The 20127-nt window shown below is 51.0% G+C and overlaps 7 protein-coding genes across 7 annotated transcripts; 3 read left to right on the top strand and 4 right to left on the bottom strand.

The window, feature by feature from the left end:
• Window positions 1–2878: 2878 nt before the first annotated feature.
• On the top strand, window positions 2879–4836 carry N7515_004857 (uncharacterized protein; the record flags this gene model as incomplete). Its single annotated transcript, XM_056665601.1, has 6 exons — window positions 2879–3291; window positions 3364–3780; window positions 3924–4198; window positions 4266–4377; window positions 4437–4541; window positions 4599–4836. 6 exons carry the CDS (start codon window positions 2879–2881, stop codon window positions 4834–4836), a joined length of 1560 nt encoding a protein of 519 aa, XP_056522551.1.
• Window positions 4837–5250: 414 nt separating this feature from the next.
• On the bottom strand, window positions 5251–6447 carry N7515_004856 (CCDC174 family protein; the record flags this gene model as incomplete). The annotated part of the gene is made up of 1 exon (XM_056665600.1): window positions 5251–6447. The coding sequence occupies one exon, from the start codon at window positions 6445–6447 to the stop codon at window positions 5251–5253; it is 1197 nt and encodes a 398-aa protein (XP_056522550.1).
• A 299-nt stretch (window positions 6448–6746) lies between these two features.
• On the top strand, window positions 6747–7919 carry N7515_004855 (homoserine dehydrogenase; the record flags this gene model as incomplete). The annotated part of the gene is made up of 2 exons (XM_056665599.1): window positions 6747–6780; window positions 6841–7919. The coding sequence occupies 2 exons, from the start codon at window positions 6747–6749 to the stop codon at window positions 7917–7919; spliced, it is 1113 nt and encodes a 370-aa protein (XP_056522549.1).
• A 207-nt stretch (window positions 7920–8126) lies between these two features.
• Window positions 8127–9448, bottom strand: N7515_004854 (heme-dependent oxidative N-demethylase family protein; the record flags this gene model as incomplete). Its single annotated transcript, XM_056665598.1, has 3 exons — window positions 8127–8357; window positions 8432–9114; window positions 9181–9448. 3 exons carry the CDS (start codon window positions 9446–9448, stop codon window positions 8127–8129), a joined length of 1182 nt encoding a protein of 393 aa, XP_056522548.1.
• A 630-nt stretch (window positions 9449–10078) lies between these two features.
• On the bottom strand, window positions 10079–10586 carry N7515_004853 (uncharacterized protein; the record flags this gene model as incomplete). Its single annotated transcript, XM_056665597.1, has 2 exons — window positions 10079–10435; window positions 10521–10586. 2 exons carry the CDS (start codon window positions 10584–10586, stop codon window positions 10079–10081), a joined length of 423 nt encoding a protein of 140 aa, XP_056522547.1.
• A 2588-nt stretch (window positions 10587–13174) lies between these two features.
• N7515_004852 (putative DUF221 domain protein) lies at window positions 13175–16106 on the bottom strand (the record flags this gene model as incomplete). The annotated part of the gene is made up of 2 exons (XM_056665596.1): window positions 13175–15964; window positions 16020–16106. 2 exons carry the CDS (start codon window positions 16104–16106, stop codon window positions 13175–13177), a joined length of 2877 nt encoding a protein of 958 aa, XP_056522546.1.
• Window positions 16107–19110: 3004 nt separating this feature from the next.
• N7515_004851 (protein transporter TIM17) lies at window positions 19111–19651 on the top strand (the record flags this gene model as incomplete). Its single annotated transcript, XM_056665595.1, has 2 exons — window positions 19111–19533; window positions 19610–19651. The coding sequence occupies 2 exons, from the start codon at window positions 19111–19113 to the stop codon at window positions 19649–19651; spliced, it is 465 nt and encodes a 154-aa protein (XP_056522545.1).
• Window positions 19652–20127: the final 476 nt, after the last annotated feature.

Below are 20127 nucleotides of genomic sequence, written 5' to 3'. Positions count from 1 at the left end.
GCTTCACTTCGTCTTTGGCCACTGGGCGTTCGTGTTCTTTAATGGTTTCTCCTGCTTCTTTTACGGACGGTTTCGTGCACGGTTTCTGGGTTTGGAGGACGGGTGGGGTTTACTTGCTTCTGAACTGTTCCTCTTAGCTCCTATCGGAGGATATTAAGTTATCAATGGGAAATTCCTACCATTAACTGATGCAAATCAACTTCTTGAATAGCTTTAACGTCTCTGTAGCTGATCGCAAGACGCGTGCTCGAGTATTATTGATCCCCCCAAGATGTAAAGTCAAGCTTCGCCCTAATGTACATAGCTGCTACAAATGGTATGCCACTTCCGTTGATAGTGAGCTGCCAAGCCAGGGGCAAATCTATTCAAGGAGCTCTCGGGAGCTGCTGGGCTTTTTGCCCCGCAAAATCGAGTGGGGGTCACCGCCTGCGTCATTCACCGCCCCCGGAATCCGGGGTCGAAGCTCAAAGCTTGAAGCTTAACTTTTGAGTTTGTTTGTCTGCAGCGCATTTGGCTTCACATGCAGGTAAAAGATATGCTAATTATTACTGTGTTTACTTACTAGGTCTGTAGGTCAGAACACGAAACTATCACCGATGAATCGATATCCACCCACTGGCCTTCGCAACTATCGCTCCACATTTGTTAGACACTGAGAGCCAATGCGCCCATACGTTTTGCGGAAGGTCCAGGTGCTGACTTTGAAAAGCTCAAGCAGAAGATGCATAGCACGATGCGACATAGGCTGGATAGCCCTAAATGGCAGTGTGAATGGCAACTACACTGTCTGGCGATGCGATACGGGACCGACCAGAGCCCCAGTGGGGTTGGAACAGTACGGCGCTCACGACGAGAAGCATTAGCAAAGCGCGGTGAACCAGTTGACAGGACGATGTGGAATCGCACGATTCTTGAAGGGAGAGTTCGCGGTACGGATTCCAATGGCAAGGCGTGGCTCGCGACAATACAGGGAAGGTTCTACGACAATAAGGGTCTCACGATAATACAATACCAGAAAGGCTCACAGGCTTAGGGCTATCCTCAACAATACTGGTACTAGGAAAGTGGAGACTGTTGACTGGCGCATTTGGGATAGGAAGTTGGTAATTCAGTATGTCTTCAGGGATCAATCTCAGTCTGCACCATACATCATCGCTCGACGGCTCAGCACATAAGTGTCAGCCAACGAGCGTTTGAATATAAAATCGATTAACTCCTTCGTCTTCCCCATGCCATATTATATTAACGGCTTGGGATGGACATTCCAACCTCCTGTGGCCCGGATATGGTTCGGAGTATACGCTCAATTATCTTTTGGCGCAACTGTTCTCAGCGTCTGAAACACCGCGAAGAAGCCCCTAGCGACTCTGACAGCTACAGAGATCGATGGACTGGCCTTGCCGTTGTTTGTTTCTTTCGGGGCTCGTAAACAGCTCCTGGGTCTCTTCAGTGTCTCCACGGTCAAAGTTAAGAAACCAGAGGTGGACGATACATGTACGAACCTCCCTTCTAACAGACGTGACAAGCCTTGTCCAGGCAAAACCAGGATGTCCACTTTATCTCGCAGAACAACTATGTGGTTTTCTGTCAGACGCTTGTTATATCTAGCCTGTACAGCTTCTGCGGGTCATTTCTCTGGGCTTAGGCTCCTTTATATAGCTGGTTGCCCCATCTGCACACACGGCCTTGGCCCCCGCCACAAGCTCCTGTACACGAGTCATGTCACAATCGACATGCTAGCCTGTTCTGTAACTATTCAAGCCTTTTTACCTAGGGGCGTCTAATCAACCCTGATCTGTTTCTTCTTATGTCTGACATGCTGCATATCGCATGGTGACACGGTCACACAGGCACGATGCGATTGTATACTTTGGGTCCCATCTGGGTGGCCGGCCCGGTCGGATTCCATAATGACCTGATGTAGTTATGGAATGGATCAGATTAGAAAGGGTCGTGTCAAGAGTCTTAGGTAGGTATCCGGCTGGTGTCCGTATTGTTCTAAAGTGCCCGATTGATGGAAGACTGTAATCATGGATTCCAATGGATGCGAACCTCATCCATAGGTACCTAGTATATATAGAGTTCGCGGAGAACCTTCCAGTAAACTTCCATGGTAGAATATCCACCTAGTGGATCGGGCCACAGCAGATTCGAAGCATATCGGCTGGCTAGGTGGGATGACATACTAACCCTCACGGTACGAATATCTTTATACGCGGGTTAGTTCCTCGATGTAGTCCACACCACCAGTATGGATCTTTACAGTCATGGACGCAGGATACCGCAAGAACCGGATCATTGGTCCGATTGTACCCCCCTCAATACTTGTTGTGCATACACAAACACATGGTCTATGTTATGATTGGTCTGACAGGGCGCGGACGTGCTGGATCTCAAGGACATCGGGAGGCAGTGCTTTCCCCACATTTAGGGCTGGAGGATACAAGATATTGTGAACCATGGAAACTGTGCCTGTCAACCAGAATCTTAAAAGCTTCGAAATGAGCATATAATCCAGTCTCATATTTGCATCGCACGGCCAAATCCTCCGAAGAAAGCTGCACGGGCTATCAATATGCCGCCAAAGCAGGACTCCACCATGCCCCGCCATTCGCACGCGAACACGTCAGGCCTTGGACGCAAGGGAGGACCCTGTCCAGAGCCTCACACGTGAGGGCATTTTTCATTCTTTATCTTCGCCCAGGCGGCTTTGTGTTGTTGTTAAATTAATCTTAATTGTTTGCATGTGAGCCTATTGGCTTTGCGGTCCCGCCGACTTTCTTTCTTTGCCCCTCCATTCTCGAATCTTCCCCTCCAAAGAAAAAGGGTAAAAAACGAGAGCACACAACGTCTATGGCCTCGCTCTGTGGTCTCTAAGATGGCTCTGCGCACGTCGGCCAAGAATGCTGAGGATGTGGCAGCTGCTTTTACTCAGTTTAGAGACCCTATTCCAGAGCACGCTGCCGAGGTGACAGCCCTCATTGCCGACTTGTTCGCGATCAGTTCGTCATTGTCTGCACTGGAAGCTCTAAACAGCAATTTTCGCTATAGGCGCGATGTTGCTTTAATTCAACCGGATCTGAACCTGCTGCTAGCCAGTCTCAAATATACCCTCGAAGATATTGTCGACTATTTCCAGGTTCTTGATCCGGGGAAATCCCTTCCCGGGGATTACATGCGCACATGGCTGGATCTGAACAGGTTCTTCTGGGACGAATCACGCTACTCGCTGGCGACTCGCTTCGCTAAGTATAAGGCGATGCTTAGAGAACTAAATGGCTTGGCAACCAAGTAGGTGAATCTCTGAGTACCAAAAGTAGGAAGAACGTCTTGTGTATACTAATGTAAGGTGTGGTGCTTCAGTAATTACCACGATCCCCGGGCCTTTGCAAGCCTGCAGGAGAATATGAAGACCTTGCTCTCCATACAAGATAACCGGCTTGCTTCTCGTCTGGGACGCATGAACCTCGGCCGGACTCCATCAAACAGCAGCAGCAGCGCGGGTCCACCCTCCAGCCCTATCAGTGACCGACGACCAGGGCGACGAAGGTCATACGAGCGCACTCGCCCAGGCAAACGGCCTCCAACAGGGCCCATGTCGTCTTCTTCAGCCACCACATTCTCAGACACTCCACCTTCAGTCCCGGAACCACCGAGTTCGCCGCGGACTTCCGCAACCGCTGGAAGTGCGCGTTCGGGTGTCTCAGATGTGATTCGCGACCATTGGTGCAAGGAAGTCTTTAGAACTAACACTACCAGCACTCCTCTCCGAAGCGTGGAGTACAGATCAAGATGCTGTGGGACTCCTCAGCAAGACGTTAAAAATGAGATCAAGAGACAAGGCTTTGAGGAGGTTCTCAAGATGCAAGTCGGGAATTCCCACATCTGTTTTCGGTTCTGTGGACTAAGCTAACTCTACACAGCGCCATGAACGACGTGAGCGAAATGACAGTGTCCTTTTGGCTACACCCAATGAATCACCGCGCACGCATCCTTTGCAAGGTACCGGACCGAAGCAGGGTCATCCATGCCGAAGATCCTCGTCGCAGGAGGTATCCTAGTGACTATTACTGCTTGCCGCTCAATATGCTCGAATTAATGCGAGACCCCTCCGGTTCTTGTTTGCGGTTATGCCGACGACGTGATGGCGGAAGAGAGCTTGTCCTATGGACACTCTTGAGATTCTCAACGTTGGAAAGTCTGTAACGCTCATCCCAGTACTTTTGATTTGGCCTGAAGCAAGATACTTACATGTTATCATGCAGACTTGGTATTCTTCCATGGCACATTCCTTGCATTACGCTCCCAGGATGCAGGTGTTGAATTCACAAAGATCCTAGACTACCATTTGGATCAAGAGAAGGAACTATTTGGCGGGTTAGTAGGATCATGCGAAAAATAAGACCGTCAGCGGAGCACACTAACACACCCTGTAGCAAAATCACGGACGACGGATACAAGCACGCGCTGCGCGTATACCGAGACCGGGTGACAGGTGCCGTGAGACTGCAGGCATCGGTTCTCGATGGCGAGATGAAACGGTACGTCAAGCATATTCCCGAGCTAGATTTTTGTATTTGAGACTGATGACCGCAAAGAACACCAGTATGGATCGCGTTCATCACCCACAACCTCCACAAACCAAATTGGTTCAAACACCCTGACCGCAGGACCTTCGTTTTGCGGGATACTTGGCCTGTTGTGTTCATGGATGCGGATGCTTATGCCCTTCCGCAGACCCAGGGATGTCCCACTCTGACATTCACAGAATCTGAGGACGCTAAGGCGTTTCTAATGCTTCTGGACAAACTGGCGGAACCTGACTCGCGTCGGTGATATACGACTGTAAATGTCCAAGACTTGCATTTTATGATTCCTTCACGATTGAGTCACGACGGATGCTTGTATGACTGCCACGATTTATGATTTCAAAAGCTGTTTTCTATTTTTTCCAGCGAGGTCCGATCTGCTAGGTTGTTTGGCCTGTCTTTAGAGACCTTGTCTAGGTATATTAAGATGTCCTCTCGTAATGGATTGAGTGCGATAGAACACGCTGGGATATACTGTGGCATCGAAAATATTGATACAAGTAGAAGTGGCCTCCAGAGCGGTCATGGAAAGGCGAAGTGGCAACATAATTTATGGGGTATCACGCAAATAATAATAGAACATAAGACAGAAAGCACTGATGTGGTCAAGAGGCGCCCGCAAGTATGGGATCATTGCCGCCCCGCGAGAGTGAGAACAAAGCTAAGAGGAAGAATCAGGTAATCCCTCTGGCTCAGGCGTCACCTCCACCTTGTATCGCCACCACATGTAACCTTTGTAGTTGACCTCTGGAAGTGGTGTACCCGGAGGCCCATACATCCATCTTCGAGGAAGTTCTGTACGTGGAGTGGGCTTTGCTTTCTCCGGATCTTTCTCGATTTCAGCCTGCCACCAGCGTTGTTTCTCCTTGTAGTTTTCATGCTCTTTCTTGAGCTCGTCGCGCCGCCACTGCTCATAAGCCTTGCGTGCGGCGGCCCGTTCCTCGTCAGTTTGCCGTTTGAACAAAGTATGCAATCGCGCAGCTTCCAGCTCCTCCATCTGCTTCTTACGTTCGTCCTCGTTGGTGGAAAAGGTGTAGAATCCGGTACCGCGGTTGCGCACCTCTCCAGCAGCGTCGTAGTGCTTATTCTCGGGTGGGGTGGGTGAGCGGTCACGACGAGCAGCCAGCTTGGTCATCTGCGCAGCAATGTTGGCTTCGGGGTTGAAGGCCTCGGTTTGAATGGCCTCTCCATAAATCAGATTGTCGGGACGAGCAGGGCGCCAGCGCTCCTGGCCGCCACCTGCCTCTTCGTCCTTGGCACGAGCAGCTTCTCGAGCTTCGGCTCGAGTGCCGCGGCGAGAACGGCCGAACTCATCCTCATAAGAAACGATAGATGCGGAGTCATCGTCTTCATCATCTCCTATGTGCTGCTCCTCGGTGTGCTTAAGATCGAAATCGACCAATGCATCTTTCTCCTTGCGTCGCAGTCGGACAAGGTAGGCCTCTTGGCTATTTGGATCGGTGGGAATATCATCGTCGTCACTGTCACCCGCAAGGTGAAGTCCCTTTTTCATATCCTCATAAATGCGCACCTTTTCCTCCATTCGGCGTCGAGACCGGCCGAGGGTGTTGGCATCGATGGAGCCAATGTCCTGGCTGCTCAGATGGACTTGCTTGGTGGCCCGGCTATCGTCTGTAAGGTCTGTGGCTGCACGCTTCTGAGCACCTTTGTTGTGCTTCGAAAAGATATCTGGCTTTGGATGCTTAGAGGGACGCTGGCGTCCTCGCGAGGAAGCGGAGGTCGAATCCTGGGCTATGAGTGAAGATAGTTGAGAGCTGAAGGCGAGGTCTGACGCTCTGACTTCGGCTTTCTTCTTGGAGCGGGCTTGCCCATACAGGGAGCCCTGGTCGGCAGGCATGATGACGGGAATTGAAGTAGATGTGAGGATGAAGAAAGGTTAACAAAGTGTACCAAGTTGGATGGCGAGCTTATCGATAGGGCAATATACACACCGCCAACCACACCGCCAGATAGACCGCAGATCACATTCTGCCAGCCCATTGCGGTGACCAACGCCGATTTTCGGGGCAGCCCCGCGCCCCACTACGCAGGTGAATAGATCACGCCTTGACTCAATGGGTCGTTCACTTAGTCCCAGTCCGATATAAACTCTTCATTGAGCTTCAGAAAGCACAATTCTTTCGAACAATTCTCATTATGTCGGCTAGCCCTATCTACCTTGGTGTCATTGGTACATACCCCCTAGCCACCAAACTTTTGATCAGTGAATTCTAACAATATGATTGTTTAGGTGTTGGAGGCGTTGGCACTGCCTTCCTCCAGCAGCTCGCTCGTCTGCCCAATGCGCCCCAGCTTGTCCTCCTCGCTCGTTCCTCCCAGACCCTTCTTGCCCCCACTCCCGCCTATTCCCCGGCGATCCCTGCCGCAGACTGGGCCACAGCAGCCGCTGCACCTTCACTGACGAAGAGCGGTGCTCTCCAGGCCGAGGAGATTGCTACATACCTTGCCTCGGCTCCTGGTCGCGCCATTTTGGTCGACAACACTTCCGATATCAACCTTGCTCGGCAATACCCCACATTCCTCAAGAAGGGCGTCTCAGTGGTGACACCCAACAAGAAGGGGTTCTCCGATGACTTGTCGCTGTGGAAGGATATCTTTGCCTCTGCGGCCGAGGGCAAGGCCCTCGTGTACCACGAGAGCACCGTCGGCGCTGGTCTACCCGTACTTTCCACTCTGAAGGACCTTGTGGCCACCGGCGATGAGGTGACCCGCATCGAGGGTGTGTTCTCCGGCACTCTGTCCTTCCTGTTCAACACTTTCGCCCCTGCATCAGGCTCTTCTGATGCGCAGTGGAGTGCTGTCGTCGCTCAGGCTAAGGAGCTGGGCTACACCGAGCCGGATCCCCGTGATGATCTGAACGGCATGGACGTTGCCCGCAAGCTCACCATTTTGGCTCGTCTTGCCGGTCTGGAGGTTACCCGTCCTGACTCTTTCCCCATCGAGTCACTTATCCCCGCCGAGCTTGCATCTCTGCCCTCGTCTGCCGACGGTATTACTCAGTTCATGACCCGTCTTCCTGGGTTCGATGCCCAGATGGCCAACATCAAGGATGCTGCCGAGAAGGAGGGCAAGGTTGTGCGCTACGTTGGTAGCATTGATGTCGCTTCCAAGGCTGTCAAGGTTGGTCTGCAGTACTTTGCCAAGGACAGCGCCATCGCTGGTCTGAAGGGCAGTGACAACATCATCAGCTTCTACACCAAGCGCTACGGTGCCAACCCCTTGATCGTCCAGGGTGCCGGTGCCGGTGGTGATGTTACCGCCATGGGTGTTACGGCGGATTTGATCAAGGTTGTCGAGCGGCTGCGCTGAATTTCGATTCTTGAAGATTTCTAAAATATAGATACAAAAATATGACAACGATATGAACAAATACCCTTCTTCGATTCGACCTTTTTTCCTTTCTGGAGAACATTCCCAACGGGCGACAATATAAACAATCTTCATAAAGCACAAACAACGTCTAGATATTAGAGATTGAAGCAGAGCGAGTCATTACGATATGGCAAGTGCAAAAGCCTAGGACCTCAAGAAGTCCTTCAGCGCCTCTCCCCACACCCCCCCCTTCTTATAATTGTGCATCCCAGGCACATTCCCCTTCTTCAACCCATCCGCCGCAATCGCAAGATCCTCCCCAAGTCCCTCATCCTTAATCTTTCTGATCGGATACGTATATGTGTGCACTGTAAAGACAATAGCCTTCGACACAGGCAGACGGTGCAAAGTCTGGCGCTCACAGCGGAGAACAGTCTAGAAGAACATAAGTGTCAGCACATCCCTCTGAATTCAGCAACTTCACATCCCCCAACAACTTTCGAACATACATTATCAACATCCAATTTGCCGGCCTCAATAGGGTCCTCCTTCTTCCCACTCTCAGCATGCGTGCCTCCAAACGCAGCAAACAACCCCGCATTAATCGTAATACTCCAATTAATCCGCTTAACAAACTTCCCAACCTCAAGTCGCGCAAAGAACCGATCCATACTCAGCTCCATCTTCTCCTTGTAGCCGGGGACGGGCTTGTGAATATCAACCATCCGCAGACCGAGTTTGTCGCGCGGGTTGAAGCCGGACGGCAGACAGGTTGCGTAGGCCTCTAGGACGTATTTCGGGATCTGGCCGTCCTCGGGTACTAGTTCTGGGAGCAGAATGAGGAAGTCTTCGTCGATGGTCTGGGCGATGATTTCGAGGGGGCGGATTGTTGGCGTTGTTGCGGAGAGAGTTGTTGGCCAGTATTCGTCTGTTACGAGGTTGTGGAACATGGTGTTGTCCGCGTTCAGAGTGAACATCTTAGGGTAGCGGACTGGTAGGTAGTCTTTCAGCAGGAAGGTGTATAGTTCGCTGATGGCTGGGCGGATGCGTGGGTCTTGCTGTGGGGTTTGGTTTTTGTTGACTCCTACTACAACGTCGTGGTGTTGTCCTACTAGGGTCTTGCGGAGTGAGATCCGCTCTTTGTAGGTCTTGTCCATGGGGAGAAGGTCTGATGGCTCGAGGTTCTCGATTGCTGGGTGGTGTTAGTCTTGTGCCGATATAACGGTGGCATATACACGAGCGGACGCAAATGACTCACCCATGGTCAAGTTGTACTTGTCTTTTCCTTTGAATGGTCGGAATTGTATTTGCTCGGTTTTCTCCCAGTCAAAGTCCTCTAGAGGCGTGATAGGATGTATCTTATTGTCCGAGAATGACTTTGTCTTCCTAGATGCTCGAGCATTTTGATACTGTCGGAGCTTCCAGATGCCAGCACCTAGTCCTACAGCAAGAATGCAGAGCAGGTATCGGATTGAGGACAGAGGCCATTGTGGATCGATGAGTAGTGTGTCGTATAGAGGTGTCATCTTGTCAGACTCAGAGTAGGTAGTAGGTGGGTGTAGTTAGAAGGTCAAATCTGCCATGACAAGGGAGATTTATGTGCCCAGCGATCACTACTTACTCCGCATGAACCCTAAGTGGCCTTATCATTTTCCCCACTTTGACGGAACCAACTTGACAAGGCCGAAAATGCATTTGCGGGGGTACCCAAAGAGGCAGGTGGCGCCGTGACCTCGATAAGATAACTGGCCTGTCCATTAGATCTTCGCGACCAGGCCGGGAGTTATATATGGATAGAGATAAGGATAGAGTATGTATAGACGTACCTTGCACTTATCATCGTACCATCTTCGCGAGAAAACTGGGTATGAACGAGGATATCTTCCCCGAAAATGTGTCACAACGTCTGCTCGATATAATGCAACACTAGACAAGGACCTGGAAGGTCAAGGAATAGATCCATACAGGGTGTAAACTTCCTCATGCATTCATGACCGCCAGATTTCAGAGCGGCATATATCAAAAAAGACATAACGATGCAAGCCAAACACCATAGCCCAGAGTTCTCCCAGCCCTGAGTCCAAGATGCGCGCAGAACTATAACGCAAGATCAAAACATATCAACTCCGAGCCCTAACTCGTGACAGAACAAATGATCAAGTCTGTCCAGAATTCCTCTGCTTCAGCCCTCCACCACCACTCGATCCTCGACCAACAGTATTCACATCCTCCGTACTCGAGTCATCACGATCCAGCCCCTTTGAATGCCCCAAAAAATCATCCAGCTCAACCTCGTCACTATCACCACTATCAGTTTCCACCCCGCGCAATCCAAACGCCCTCCGCTGTCCGCCCGGCCGTTCATTCAGACTCGGCGCGCGCGGACGCTGTCGACCGCGCGCCCGCCCGCCAACCCAGGGTAGTTCCCAGAGTATCAGGCGGTAGAGCCATATTACTGCGTCGAGGAGTATGAGAAATGCCCAGGGGCCGATGGTGATGAGACCAAGCAGGAACTGTGGGAAAATCCGGGGTAGATCAGCAACTGCGTCATCGGGAAGGGGGTTCGTTCCGAGGTGTGTCGGGTGAAGAGATACTTACGAAGACGCGAGCTGCCCAGCTCTCGAGGTGAATGAGCTCTGCTGGTAGAATGGAATACCAGGCCATGTTTTGGGGGTGAATATTTCCAATGTTGGTGGTGCTTATTAGCCTCGGGAGGAGCGGTTGGTGGGTTGGGGATGGATTGGGTGCCTTGGCTGCGAGGTCAGTCCTCCCTTACTGACGGCCCGTTCTTTTCAGAGTTATCTCATTGTTTGAGTCGGTTCAACTGTTCAACTGTTGGGGTTTGCTTCCGAAATTAAAAACTACATGTAGACGTGCGATTCGGACTTGCCCTTACATTTTTGAATCTGGGGGTTCTCGATATGATTGGTTGGTTCCTGATCACTCACGTGAGGCCTGTGGCCTGATATTCCAGGCTAAATGGTGCCTGCTTCTCAGGAGTCAGCCCTGTCATCATGCGCAGACTACCTCGGACTAAACAGCATGGACGTGAGAACTACACCGTCACCAGTTCAGCCACTTCCATGAAGTTATTGGCTCCTATTTCCCGGACTGATGTTGGTCCTGAATCTCGTGAATCGTGTCGGGGCGACTACGACCTATCCTAGACCTGACCAGGCTGTGTCCACGACGCACGTACTACAACGCTTCTTAATACACAGAACTATAGCCACCATAGCGCCCTACCCAAATCTCCCTGGCGCCTAAGTTCTAACAGACTAGGCACATCACTTTGTGTTATAAAGCGGATATTCCCCGTAAAGAGAATGAACTTCCCTCAAAACCTCAAGATCAACCAACAGTATCCCGTCAGACAGTATCGCAGGATAGACTCATAACATCCCAGAACCTTACTCACATCGCACACCGGCACCTCAGAGCCAAACACCACGCCTACACAACACTTCCAACAAGAACCAAGATACCCACCACCCCTACCTACCACCAGAATGCACCTAGCACTCCTCAACCTAGCCCTTACAGCACTCATCTACACGGGCATATCAACAGCCCACCCACTGGAACCCCCAACCCCCCATCCAGCACCCCTACTCCCCAGAGCCAAAACAACATCCTACAGCTGCGCCGGCTCAAGCTCCTGCAACTATTTCGTTAGCAGCCCCCTATCCTGGGCCTGCAACAGCGCCCTGACAAAGATTAACCCGGACGCAATATACAAAACCGGGTATGAACCCTAACTCATCCTATCCTCTTGCTCATTTCCATTCCCTTTCACTGGAAGCATGCTAAAACTTATTTCGCACTAGTGGCTCGAAGCGCGATACAGGAGAGTGCGCGAAACCGTTGGGGTCAGTTTTTGGATGCGGGATCTTCGTCTCTGGGGATGGGTGTTCTCGCACCGGGGCTCAGATGATTCAGGCTGTGTCGGATATTAGGTCGATTGGGGGTTGTGTTGTTTGTGGGTGGGCTAGGGAGGAGGATGGGGATGGATGTAAGGTGAAGATTGATTATGTTGGTGGTTGTTAGAACTGGGGCTGGAGGGTTCTGAGGGTATGTTGGTCCGTTGGATTGTTGGTGTGGGTGTTTTGGTTGAGTTTGGGTTATTTGAGTTTGATATTGAGAACCCAAGGGTTGGAGCAGCAGATACTGGCCTAGTCTGGGGGCGTTCGGGGTCCTTGGGCCAGCCTAGTGAGCCTACTGTCCAGGGGGTGTCTCTGTATCAATCCCCTTTATTAAATCCTAGTCTTGCCCCTCCGTATTGCTTTCAAACGTCTTCAGGTTCCCATGCTCAATATCAAGGCATCAATATTTGCTTGATCTAATGCCTTCCAAGCCTCCACTAGGCATTTTTGAAATAAATCCAGTCTGCCACCGACCTTCCCATGTGAACCAAACTGAACCGGTATGGCGCTGGTTAATATCGGAGCTTATTGACATGGGAAGGTCGGAGGTAGACTCGGATTATTGTAAAAAATGCCTAACGTTAGTTAGTGGAAGGTTGGAAGCATTAGATCAAGCAATGGTCGATGCGTTGATATTGAGCATGGGAAGACGTTTGAAGGCAGTACGGAAGGGCAAGGGATTATTATGCAAAATATTAAGCGACACTTTCATTGTGCTCTACTTAAGCAATTTAACACATCCAACCTCAGTAATATTGGCCGTAAAATGGTGGTGCTATGGCCTGTAAGTGATGTATGCAATTTGAGAGGTCCGCAAATTGGAGTGGGTAAGAACATATGAACGGGCATGGGGTATCCATAGGTTCTTACCCACTTTCTCTCTCACATCCAACTACTTCTCTCTTGCATCCAACTGCTTTCTCTCTAGTATCACACTATTCACAAAAGAATGTCCTCTGCCACTTCCTCTGCCTTTTCAAAGACCAGCAAGAGAGAAGTAGTTGGATGTGAGAGAGAAAGTAGTGTGATGTAAAAATCCTAGCAGGGCCCTGTGCTTGAATTAAGAGCTGAGCTACCAGGCGAGAAGGGAGAGACTAGGCGTGAAACAATTTACAGTATCTAGCATGAACTAAGCATTGGAATAAGTGTAGCCCTGTCAGTTGCAAGACAAGCTGCTTGAGCCAAGTATGAATTCAGTCGTGACCTTCGTGTCTATGTTGATATTGAGAAATGACGCTGTACTACCACAAAACGAAATGTGATCCGCCAGTTAAAATACAAATATGCTAACAATATGCAGGTTTCGGCTTAGCAGGCCTAATAAGAAATTTACCGCTGGGAACGGTAAGCTTCGTAGGAAGTGAACGTAGGCTCATCTTCCTGGACGACGGGTCCATACCCGCGGGTCCGCCAGCGGTCAATCGGATTCGCGATATCAGTGTGTGCTGGGGCCTGTGCGTGGCTGAGGAGTCGTGCATCGGCCTCGTCTGTGTTTGAGTACGCGCCTAATACTGAGTTGCCACTGTCGCCCCGCGACAGCGGCACGCGGAAGGCCGGGTGCACCAATCCTGTTGGATCAACATACTCGGATCCATCTTGCATTTTCAGTGGTGGCATGGACGGCAGAGAGGGTGCTGGCGATGAGGCCCGTGATGAGCCTGGTGACCACTCGCCTCTGAGTGTACTGCGGGGTGTGTGAGACCGCTCTGTCATCAGATCCTCGGGTCGACCGTAGATGCCGCCCCCGAATTCGTCACGGAAGTCTGCACGGTCTTTGTAGTATGAAAAGTCCAGGTGGCTCTCCGGGACGACTTCGAATGGCGAAGGATCGGCCGATTTGCCTGGATCAGACGCAAGCATTGGGTTCATTGCGATGTCTGAGTACTCGCCGCCCATATCGCCCTGATCCAAACGGCCCTGGTAAATCTCCTTGAGTGCATTGGCTGCCTTGGCGTGCACCATGGGGGTCAAAAGTGGTTTGTAGAGGGCGGGGTGTCCGAACTTGCTGCTTAGACGGTCTGATGCCTTCTTGTCGGTCTTATTCACGCCCAATGCCTCGGCATCGTTCAAGTTGGCACGGTTGTAGAACTCGCAGTCAGAGTCAAACGCCTTCATGCAATAGATCTTGAACCCGATCATCAGGAAGGGTAGGGGAACCACGCAAAACACCATGGTCCATGTCCCGCTCGACTTGGCAACGAGCGCGATGATCACGTTGGCAAGAATAGTGGCAAAGATGATGCGATTGAAGATAACTCGCCAGAATGAACCGCCTGACTCATTCTTGGTCACAAACACGTACATCAGCAGGTACTTCTTCAACATGGCATCTACACCGAAGTATAATGCTGTTACCGGCAGCACGATCGGCTGCAAAGTCGCAAAGCAAAGGGCGACGGTGGCATAGAACAGGAAGTAGTTGTAGTAGCTGGCGTAGTCGAATGGTGGCGGCGCGGTCCACTCAATGGCCTGTCTCGGAGTCGGCGAGAGGAATGTTTTCGCGAACCACACCCAAACCATGGTAACAAGCTGCACGAGGTCGATGGCGGCACCGAGATTGCGCTGCAAAAGATACGTCACCCAGAACGGGGACATTGTGCACAATGCGCTAACCAACTTGGCATACGTCCGACTTTCCAAAATGGCCTGCCAAGCATCTTCGTGGTTCTTGGTCTTATCGATCACAAATGTCACGAAGTACCAAGCAACCGAGAAGAGTGAGAAGACAACCAGATTGTTGAAGACGAAGAAGGCATACAAGTGCCCCAGAACATGGCGTTCTCGAGATGTTTTGGTTTTGCTGCCACCTTGGATGGAAAGACGACGGAAAATTACTGGCAGTGCCAAGTACACGAGCGAAGTCAGTGCGGGTGATGCAATACCCTGGACAGCAGCCCAGACGTTTGGATTGGCTTCCAACGACCTCTGGAAGCTTGGCCAGACTAGTCCCAAATTCGACAAGTTCGACAGGAAGATGGCAATCAGACCGTTAGGCACGATCCACACAAGTGTCAAGCATGTCACCCAGATAAAATTCACCAAGCGCTTCCACTTGCGGGCGGATTTCGTAAGAGGCAAATTTTCCCAAATGAGGTCACTCGGACGCGGCGCAAGAGTAATCGTAGTACCCTCAGGGCTCTTACGGCGAGCGTTCCAAGCCACAGCATGAGCGTGCTCGATATTGTCCCAACTTGCGAATCCGTAGGGCATTGCATTGCGACGGTCGATCGATGCCCGTCCGTGCTTGATTTCCTCTTCCAGGACACGAATTCGAACCGTAAGATAATCGATTGCGTCCACTTTACCGCCGGGGTGTTTGGCTCGCTGTCGACGAGGGGGGCGGATGGTCGGTCTTTTTGCGGGCAATCGGTCCGGATTTTTGAGATACTTCGCTAGAACGGACTCCAGTTCCCGCACAACCTCTTCGTGTTCTTTGATGATGGAGGGTAAATCCCTAACGTTACGGCCGATAGCAGCTCTTGGTAGAGCGGCGGTTGGATTCACTTTGTCAGTCAGGCGCAAGATACCTTCATCGGTACGGCTGTTTGGAGGGATATCCGTAATCATCAAAGTTCGGGCGTGCAGGCTGCGCTGGTATTCGGAGCTTTGGAAGTATTTTCTCCGCAAGGTCCGCACAGCACGATAGTTCCTCCATAGAAAGAAAGCGACGATGAAATCGAACGCCCATGCGCATACGACCTGGCTCCAGATCGCCGTGGGGTTTTTGATGTTGAGTGGAGTCATCATGTTGAAAGTCGAAGACGTGGTGGAGTCGCTCGGTTCCCTACTCTGGGTGATATTGACCGGAATCATGACGAGGCAGCCAATGATGCTAAGACATATGAAGATGTTGCGGCACATTTTCGTGAATCGGAGGAAGATCGCAGCGTCCAAGCCAACTGTGTCGACGAGCTGGGCTTCCCGTGTATTGATTATTGGTTTGATCCAGGCGAACATACCCTTGCCCACCGGGGGCGGGGCGTGTTTGAGGTCGGCATGCTTGACTTTGGGCGCATAGACGAGGGAATGACGGGGTCGAACGAGGGAGAAGAGAAGGGCGAGGAGGATAGTGATGCCGATGGAGGTGCCAAGCGAGGCCCAGATAGCTGTGACAGTGAACTATAGTTGGTCAATACGAGAATCTCTTGGATCCGATGTGCTGATTCGGACGTACTGCGGAGCGAAATGGATTTGCGATGAGCTCGAGGAAAGTGTCCGTCCCATCATTGCGAGCATGCAAGTTTAGATGATGCAGATCCATTGCGGAAGAGCAAAAAGCGAATGACGATCCGGCATGAACGAGGGGCCGGAGAAGATCAAGTAGCTAACATGAAGAAGAGCAGATGGAGGAGTTAGGAACGAGAGGATTCTGAAACAGAAATTCTAAGATGGGAAAAGCGAGCAAAAGATGAGACAAAGCTAACCAAACCGAAAGAAAAGTGGGCTTTACTGGGCCTGAAGGCCTGGACTTTGGTTATTATTAGATTTCGGGTCATCGGCCTCACCGTCGATCTTCATCGCTGATCACACGTACACTAGGGTACACCTAAGGGAGCCACTTTTCATCTCCAAGTGACAAGAACCGTTCCCAAGTTTGTACGAGGTCCATTTTTTGTTGCGTAAGTCTAAGTTGGGCCCCTGTCTCGTTCTTGTTTGACCCCTCTGGTTTCATTGGCTGCCCCACTATATTGTGTATGCGACACCAATCAGTCTGAAGATGAGATTGTGTTGATCCAAGGGTCCAAGGTGGCACGGAGGGGTTCTCATGTAGGTACCGCATGCCGCCGTTGGTGTTTGGTCTTTTTGGCTGGTTTGGTCATTTTGTTTTAATCAGTTCATTTCTCGCTCAGGCCGCCTCAGGCATTCTAGAGGAAGATGACTTGGATCGCATCTGCAGTAAATCTATCCGCCCAGTCACGCACTTTATTGGACCCTTGACAAAGTCCGCATGACACCTACTCACGTACCTCCCTTCTTTCAAGTCTTCTGGTCCACTGACAATGCGTCCACGGGTATGATCAAGGCGCATAATACGTTACATTCATTAATGTGGTCGCCATTCTCATTAATATTACACAGTACTAGATGCCTTGCATCATTCTTTCTATGGGATTCGATGTCTTTCTATGACGGTGAGCAGTATTACCGAAATCGCTAGAATATGGCGAGCTGATGAGCTCTTCGACTTGTTTTGCATGTTCCTCGAGCTTTTCAGCAGACAATAGGCGTTGATGTTGAACAGGGGAGTTTGTGGGCAGCTCGAGGCGCTGTTCACCACATCGACACGGGGAACCATCCCTCCGTCAACATCAACATCAACGCCTACGGCCTGCCTGCTGAACAGCTCGACGAACAAGCAAAGCAAATCGTGGGGCTCATCAGCAAGGCCTCATCCGAAACACCAATAGCGTCTGCGGAGTCCCGGTCGTCTTCGCATGCAAACCAAATGGCAATGGAAAGGCGAATGTGTATCGACTACCGCGCCCTCAACGAGCTCTCCGCCAAAACGGATATTCCCATCAGAGGATCCAGGAGCTGTTGGACATCGTCGGTAATGCGCGAGTCCTCTCAAGGATTGACATCACCGCCGGATACTGGCAGATCCGCATGGGGAGGGTTCGATTGAACAGACCACGTTCAACACGATATGGGGAAAGTACGAGTGACTGGCGATGCCTTTCGGGCTGTGCAACGCGTCCGCAACGTTTCAACCCATTATCAGCAAGACGCCACGGCCACTGCTGAGTCGTAACGTGGTGGTCTACCTCGATGAAATCCTGATCGTCTTGAATTTGTTCGAGGAGCACTACGACCACTTGCAACAAGTCCTCAGCCTCCTGGCGGAGCAGGAGCTGTACGCATTTCCCACGAAGTGCCACATCACCACTCGGCAGCTCGAGTTCTGCGGCCATATCGTCGGAGACGGCACCGTCCGTCCCGTCCCTGGCAAGGAAGGTTGATGCCATCAATGCATGACCACGACCGAAAGACGTGCACGGGTACGACAATGATCGCAGAGCAACAACGTTCGGGGCTTGGCTAGTGCAGCACATGGTAGGAAGTTCTTTGTGATCGAGGTACATGAACTGTTCGTGCCTGGAACCCATCGTTTCTCCATTAACCGCTAACTTGTTCTCGACGGTGATTCGCCACGTTGCCCAGTCATTCGGTACAACACGCAGCGGGCTCCTTTACCCATGAGAATGCTGTCGTACCCACTGTTGAGGCGGCAACGGAATCGATGCAGACCACACAGGAGTCGAGACCGACCACCACCACTCGGAGAATCAGACCCAGGCCTCGACTCCCTGACCCTCCGCTATTCGGAGGGAACATGAATGACTGGGCAACCTGGCGAACGACGATTGAAAACAAGTTAGCGGTTGATGCGATGGGTTCCAGACACGAGCAGTTCATGTATTATTTATCGCGTCTCGAGAGACTTGCATGGAATAATACTGTGACGTTGTGAAACACCGCCGACTCGATGGTGGTCCAGAAGGCAGCAAGTCGGCATAGCTTCAACTGAATCAAGTTTTTCTCTAGGTAGCCCTTCATATAAAGCGTCACAAAAAGGAAGCAAATCGCTTGTCGCAGCAAAACAACGACTAGCCTATAGCCGGATGCACCCGATGCACAGATATCGTCCCATTCCGTAAAGTGGCGAGAAACTAGGTAAACCGCAGATCCCTGTTAGTTCTTGAAAACACACAGAAACTCAAGCATACTCGGGATTCAGGGCCTTGCGGTTAAAAGCACCATTTGCTCAGTGGAGGTCACGATTAGTCTCAAGTCTCAAGTAGATTATGCGATAAGACATAGACAGGGGACCAGATACTGCTTGTTTCGTTGGCATGGATCGTTCAACTTTTGAAGATGCACGCCACCCATCTCATCCCGGTAATTGTCGGAATTCCCTACGATGTTAAAGCGTAAGATGTACACAGACCTCCGGTGTCTGACGGAAGGCGCGAAGTGGATGCAAACTATGCAAATTCAGGGATTATTTTTTTTCGAGGTCACGTGTACCCCATCTGGAATTTCTCGAGCCATCGACCCGCCGACCTTATCTCCTGTCACCGCTTGGTTTGCTGCCTTCAACTGCTATCCATTGATCCTCCCTTAACTCGTGTCACCGTTGGGCGTATCATCATTCATCGACCCTCGACCCTCGACCTCTACGATTCACCTTTCACCACTGATCCCGACCCAGTGATCCGCCTTCTCTTCCCGACCCTCTACCCGTCCACCCCAATTCACACATCATGGATCACACACGCGACCCCTGCCCCTGGGTTGCCCTAAGCGATTTCGGTGGTGCCTTCGCCATGGGAGCCATTGGTGGTTCCGTCTGGCACGGTGTCAAAGGATTCCGCAACAGCCCGTATGGTGAGCGCCGGATAGGTGCTCTCACGGCAATCAAAGCGCGCGCTCCCGTTCTCGGAGGTAACTTCGGATGCTGGGGTGGTCTTTTCAGTATCTACGACTGTTCAATTAAGGGCATTCGCAAGAAGGAAGATCCCTGGAATGCCATCATCGCCGGCTTCTTCACTGGTGGATCTCTCGCCATCCGTGGTGGTGTCAAGGCTGCCCGAAACTCCGCTATTATGTGTGCTGTCTTCCTTGCTGTCATCGAGGGTGTCGGTATTGGTTTCCAGCGCATGATGGCCGATAACACAAAGCTCGAGGTGAGTTGAGCTATCGCGATCGCCTGAGGTTTCTCCTCACACCGTCGAAGGTGTTGCTAACTGTGTATGAATCTAGCTTCCCCCCCTTCCTCCGTCGGAGCAAAAGGCCGTCGCTTAAAATCTGTCCATTCGGTTATCTCTTTGGTCGCTCGTCAATATATCCTCCCTTCTACCCCTGTCTTCATAACAACATTTTCACATCACGTCTCTCTTCTCAGGCGTTCGGTTTACGTCATTATTCTTAAACAACATAGCACAGAGGTTCTCGTTTCGTTCCTACTTTTTCTCACTTGCTTCTAATATCGTCTGTTACGGCCTGCGTCGAAGCATTGTACTCTAAAAAAACGGCGAATTTATCCCTCGTGGCTGGTTCTAAGACTGACATGTCTTTGTGCGCTGATTTGGGTATACATGTACATAACTCATGTAATTCATGGAAATGAAGATGCATGTTTGGATGGAATTGGATTCCGATTTAATATGAATGGTCGTCATGCGGAGTGTAGTTCCGGCATTGCAGGGGATTACCTCGTCATGCTAGACGTTGAGTCATTTATTAGGGAAAAATGGGCAGTGTCTGTCTTAGACAGCCAT

This window comes from Penicillium bovifimosum (genome assembly GCF_028826915.1).
Source record: "Penicillium bovifimosum strain IBT 22155 chromosome Unknown utg000004l_segment0_segment0, whole genome shotgun sequence".
Lineage (NCBI taxonomy): Eukaryota > Fungi > Ascomycota > Eurotiomycetes > Eurotiales > Aspergillaceae > Penicillium > Penicillium bovifimosum.
This window is presented reverse-complemented; position numbering and strand designations above follow the sequence as displayed.